Source organism: Magallana gigas, chromosome 1 (assembly GCF_963853765.1).
Source record: "Magallana gigas chromosome 1, xbMagGiga1.1, whole genome shotgun sequence".
NCBI classification, from domain to species: Eukaryota; Metazoa; Mollusca; class Bivalvia; order Ostreida; family Ostreidae; genus Magallana; species Magallana gigas.
In genome coordinates this window covers 17,787,711-17,793,897 of record NC_088853.1, presented here as the reverse complement: position 1 = coordinate 17,793,897, position 6,187 = coordinate 17,787,711, and the positions used below count along the sequence as shown (strand labels likewise).

At 31.6% G+C, this 6,187-nt stretch overlaps 1 protein-coding gene across 1 annotated transcript; it reads left to right on the top strand.

Annotated features, from left to right (window-relative positions):
• The first annotated feature begins 1,608 nt into the window (after nucleotides 1-1,608).
• On the top strand, nucleotides 1,609-3,742 carry LOC105320019 (perlucin-like protein). Its single transcript, XM_034463535.2, has 5 exons — nucleotides 1,609-1,653; nucleotides 1,815-1,860; nucleotides 2,354-2,442; nucleotides 2,801-2,888; nucleotides 3,513-3,742. Exons 1-5 carry the CDS (start codon nucleotides 1,609-1,611, stop codon nucleotides 3,740-3,742), a joined length of 498 nt encoding a protein of 165 aa, XP_034319426.1.
• Nucleotides 3,743-6,187: the final 2,445 nt, after the last annotated feature.

Genomic DNA, 6,187 nt, shown 5'->3' with positions numbered 1-6,187 from the left:
ACATTTACGTTAAGAAACTAACACCATCCAAACTTACACATAAACCCCTCGTGGAAAAACAACAGATCCACTTTGCAAGCTTGAAAAAACATTGTGTACATGCATATACAATTTAAGGCATATATAAAAAAGTTGATCTCTCCTCCCACTCTATCCTCTCACTAACTCTCTCTTTTTGTAATAGTTTTCAATATCTCTCTCTCTCTCTCTCTCTCTCTCTCTCTCTCTCTCTCTCTCTCTCTCTCTCTCTCTCTCTTAGAAATAAAATGTTCTAAACAAACATCACTCGTACAATTTAAAAACTGCTTTAAAATAAATGTCATGTTATTTATTCAATAATGATTTTTTTTTTCAAATGAATTATCCAACACATAAAACGAGTCTAAGTTATTTTGCTCCGACAGAGTATTCTCACCCGATATGTTTCAACCGGAGTCTACTATTCCCTATTGGACACTGTGGAATCATACAAATATGTGGTGACCAATTTTCGTGGATTTGGATTTTTCTTCTAATTCGTAGGGACTATTTTTCGTGGATGCTAGTGTTTTCACGTGCAGTAAAAAAAACTAACTCTTTCAAAACTTGTAAAAATATAACATAATAGAAATAATTCAATAAAATCAAGTTTTTGGTTGCTATGGTTTCCAGAATTTGTTAATTTTGGATTCATGGCATACACTTCCCTATGGTTTGTCTTTTATTTCCAATATATCTTAGAACGACGTAAAGTTGGAAGATATAAGTTTTGAATGGATACGATTTTATTTGCTAGCTGGTAATTCAATAGAGAAAAAATGAGATCATTACTAAACATCTATTTAAGAACAGTTAAGAAAATGTAAAAAAAAAATCTGTATCTCTCCTTGAGATTTGAATGTTGTTGCAATGTTCACCTTAACCAAGGAATGCTTGAAGTAAGTTCATAATTCTGATATTGGTTATACTCCTAACTAACCTGTATGTATAATATGAAATAAATCTACACGCTTGAACTTTTAACCTATTGCATGATTTTTATATGAACATGTACTTAAAAATCAACCAAATATTTACCGTGAACAGGGTGCGAAGAAATTGTTGAGTATTTAAAAAGAGAGAATGAGAATTTTGAAGAAAAAAATTGGCTGTGTAAAATTCGATGAGATGTACGGTCACATTTTATTCATGAATTTGCATAAATCAACGTCTCTTGTAAATAAATGTATCTCTTGGTAGTCCTTGAAAAAAAAAAGAATAAGTATCAGGTCTGTTACTCTAATATAAAGACATATACAAGATACAGGAAAGCGTTTGTTATAGCCAGACTAGTTTTCGTAACGAACGACAGAGGAAAGCTTGACCAAGGGATAAAATAATATTTACATGCATTTTAGCAAATGTGTTTGATGAAGTTAACCTGTTTTATTGTGCAGTAAAGGCCAATTTAAAGTGCACTGTCAGGAACATGTGTTGTATTTTCACGAATCTGATTGATGTATTAATTTCGTGACATAGATTAGACGCTGAGAGGCTTATGCGTGATAATTAGGAGACATTAAAACAATAGAAGTGGCAATTATAAAAAGGCAGCAATCTGATTCAACCAACAGAGCCTTAAAACTCACCATGGAGCAAACAGTTTTGGTTTGTGGACTCTTGATGCTGGTGATTGTAAGTTGTCATTTTAATTGATTAACAAATTTACACAAGATGCTGTGGAAAAAACGCTTGCAATATCTTTATGATTTGAAGTTAAGAGTGTTAAAGTATTTCATGGGTTAAAAACTATAACTTTAATATTGTAAACTAGCACGTGTATCTCTTCATTATAGGTCGGTGTAATCGCTAATATAGATGGCATCTATAGCACTGAAACAGGTAATATGCATTAGCTTCTCCTTCAATTACCAGTTAATAGAATAGTTCAATAGCAAACATAATAAATGTCATGAAATCAAAAGTTTCTTATTACACTTATACACAACACAGAACTTATTTTAAAATTTAACTGTGATCATTGATAACATAATTGAGAGAAAACACTGAGATCAAGTCAACTCCAAATACTACATGTACATATCTCATTAACTTGACCCAACTGATTGACCTATTAAGCAAAACCGTAAACGAATAATACAAATTATGAAGAGTTTCGATAATAGGGAGAGCTTGTCTTGTTTTTACTTCGTGTGCGTGCCTTCCTTTAAAAAGTTTGATAAACAGAATGCCCTTTACAGTTGAAACATCATTTGAATTGTTTAATAAAAAAGAGTTGTCTCTACAACTTGGATTTCAACATGTGTAATTTAATAACCAGAGATTTAAATTTCTGTGATAAAGTAGAATACTTCCTGTTTTATTTTGATTTTAGCAATAAAGTGCGAAAACGGCTGGGTGCCGTTTCAGAAGAACTGCTATTATTATTCTCGAAACAGTAAAACAACATTCAAAGACGCCGTGGTAAGTTTTGTCAGTTTGATTTAACCACTTTAAATCGTTAAATCAGGTACATATGAGCATGTAATATTATCAATATCATTTTACCTGTTGAATGTTTTAAGTCAAACTTCATAATTCTTTTCATTGAACAAATGTATACGTCTTCATAAATGATTTAATTCAATCAACATTTCATTAAAAGTTAGAATGTTATTGAGCGGACATTGTTATTTGTTGGCATTTTGATTATTCTAAAAGACTATGTCGATAAAATCAACCAGTTCCACGTTTTACAAACAGTTTTAATCAGAATAATAGCCCACAACAATTACACGCGGTTTTTTTTATTTATCTTAACTATCAACGTTCTTCATTGAAGTTGAATTGTATCAATCTTGGAGGCAGTCTTGTGGAAATACGCAGCAAATGGGAAGAGAAATGGATAGCCTTGCACATTCGTGTCAGAGGTATAGCATTCTAAGACGTTATGTAATACAATATATACTTCATTGTAGGTTATATGTAAATGCCCTATTTCATTTGATATTGGCCTAATATAAAGGACGTGATGTGGGCTATGTGTGCGATTGAGATAATTGTTATTTTCATTTTTTCTTTGCGATTCATATTTTAGTTAATGTTGCCAATCATGATATACCATTTTTTTATCGGACGCTCTATGATATCGAAAAAAGACGAATTTTAATTGATGTACTTTCAGCCAGTAGAATTGGCGGAAAAAAATTGTCGCATAACTTTTAGGATAGTATATTACACAGAATGTTATAATTTATTAATGTGATATTTACCAGAGGCTTAACCACTGAGCTAATGTTACCCAGGATATTCACTGACAATCACACACCTCTTAACCCAGTGGTAATCCATTGACCGATAAAGAATAGTTTGAAAAAAAGCACTAAACAATATGGTCAACGTGTACCGCAAACCAAAACTGAAAACGTTTCATTATGTATTTATAGGGAGATCACGTGTAAAGAATATTATACATTTACGATATATCATTTTTTGAGATGGGAACAAGTTTTGGAGGATAAATCCTAACATCATTTTTTTTTCTTTAATAACAGAATATGACGACGGTGTATGGCTAGGATTTAATGATCTCCAGAACGAAGGGCAGTTCATTGCAATGTCGGACGCAAAAGAGCCTCTTTATACAAACTGGGGAAGTACCGAACCTAACAACGGTTTACATAAAGACGAACACTGCGTTATGTACTGGCCAAAATATAAGTGCTGGAACGACTCTAACTGCACATCTAGATTGAATTATGTGTGCAAAACATCACCTAAATAAAATTACATCGGCTTTGCTTTGTTTATTTGCCCATGTCTAACCTTAATAAGAGCGGGATAAAATATACCAGTTAACAGCATTAATTGAATACTGTTTAAAGAAATGTTCTTATAAGAAGCCCCATATATGACATGTTTATCTCTACAAAAAAACCCTACACAATTACAATAAAATAATTATGTTTTTCTTTGTGGCTAAGTTTGGCTTAAATCATATTTAGTCCTTCGTATTGAAAGACAAACACAACAATAGATGCCATGTGGACTCCCTTTGGCTGCTATACAATTTGCTTTGAGTAATAATTCAATATTAGATTGTTTTATACGACATTAAATGGTTTTGGACAGTTAATGCTTATAATTAATATTTTTACCGTTAGCGTTGTAGATAAAAAGGTCTTTTGACCCTTAAAATGACGTCAAATTGTAAAAAAAATTCAAAGGCGGATTGATAAGTGTTTGACGTTATGCAAAATATACAATATACAATAATTTTTAGCTAATCAGAACAAGCCTTGCAAAAAGAATTATTGCGAGATACGATCAAGCGATTGTTACGTAAACAGTAAAATCAAGTATAATATTTAACATTTTAGTAAAAAGCCTAACAGTGTTTGAAGAGAGGGTTAGAATACAAACTTAGAATTAAAGGGACTTGGACACGATTTAAGATAAAAAAAATTATTTTTATTTCTTATGTATAAAAAAGTTAATTGGTGCATTTTAAATGATTGACCAAAATATTGAATGTTAAAGTCAAGTTACAGAGGTAAGAATTGATTGTTATGTAAACAAAGCTCGAGTCTTATAGTTGTTTACAAAAAATACAATGTAGAAAATTACCATTTCTTAGACAAAATGACATGTAAGAAATAATTTAGAATAATTCAATATCATCATAAATACTATTATCAGCAAAAGAAAGATACATTTGATTGAAACTTACACCAGTACAACACATATGTAAAAAATGACAATATTGAGCTTTGTTTACAAAACAAAGAATTATGAACTCTGTATCTTGCTTATAATTTGATATTTGACTTTCAATCTTTGACAAAGCATTATAAACTTCTATACTTATCAGTATAAACACCGAAAATGGAAAAATAAAATTTGAAAATTTTAAGTCAAATCTTGTCCAAGTCCCTTTAATAGATTAAAAACTATTTTCAGTTAGGTTTATGGCTTGAAAATAGTTTCATTTCAGTTAAAAACCAGTTAGATGGTTTAAAGGTTTAGAACTATATGGATAGTTAGTTCAGAAAAAAAAATGGCTGGCATAGCACTAACACACCAACTTGATTTGTACGGGGATCTGAAGAAGAAAATATTTCAACTCATGTGCATTTGCATAAAAGTCTCTACATATGGCACATATGCCCAGTTCAACATTTCTTATTAAAAAAGACGATTGTAGAAAGCTCGCATCACTAGTTATGCAGGGTTAATATTGTCCATGTATAAAATGGACGATGTCAGAGACTTCCGGGACAGGTATCGGATAAAGAGACACAATTTTAAGTCCCTTGTTATCAAGTTAGCACCTTATTTGGCATATAGTGATCAGATTCTTGTTTGCATGAAGATGTATGTTGAAAACTAGTCGGTGATGTATGTGAAATATTTTGCTACACATATAACCCTACAATGAATTGAAGATATATTTGGGGCGACAGTATTGAATCCTATTAATAGCAATTCATCCGTTATCGGGTTTGAATCAATACCACTTCAAATTAAATGGCCAACTGGTCATCGAGTACAAAAAACTATCAATGAGTTTCAACAATTGAAAGGGTTTCCATGAGTCCTGGGTGACATATTGATAGGTCTAACATTCTAGTTCGCTCTCTAACAGAAGCTCATGGAATTTACGTATATTGTCAAGGATTCCACTAAATTATATTATGTAGTATGCACAAATGCATTTTCTTATTGTTTATTGTGCCAGACCAGGTGCTTGGAAATTCAAATTATGTCCCTGGCAATATCCATATACTTAGATATTCTGCGTTGCAATATTGGCTTTTAACAACATATGAAGATTATGAGAATTTGAATGCAGCTGAGAAAAATAATTATATCCATAGGTCTACTCGTATGTCAATAGAGAAACCGGACAGCAGAGGATGCTCACTCCTCCTAGGCACTTGATCCTACCTCTATATATATACATTCCAGAAGGTGAAAGGGATGAAGAAGAAATAAACGACTTTCAGTATATTGTTAGTGTCTGCTGAAAAAAGAGAAACCATTAATTTTCTGCTTTTCTAAATGAATGAAAATAATAAAGGTGTGAACTTGTCATTACAATTTGTATTAGAATAAAATGTTTAGTGCAGATCTCTCAATGAATTCACAACACAAAGTAATGACAAAAACTGACAATTATAATGGAATATGTCGTATTGGTCATTTCCACACTTTTGTTACATATATTGTA

What these genes read in the sequence shown, in the direction of transcription:
- LOC105320019 (XM_034463535.2), top strand. Translation starts at nt 1,609, where the DNA reads ATGGAGCAAACAGTTTTGGTTTGTGGACTCTTGATGCTGGTGATT. An exon ending in GACTCTTGATGCTGGTGATT is followed by an intron (nt 1,654 to 1,814) that starts GTAAGTTGTCAT and finishes TCTTCATTATAG; the next exon opens with GTCGGTGTAATCGCTAATAT. An exon ending in CAACATTCAAAGACGCCGTG is followed by an intron (nt 2,443 to 2,800) that starts GTAAGTTTTGTC and finishes TCTTCATTGAAG; the next exon opens with TTGAATTGTATCAATCTTGG.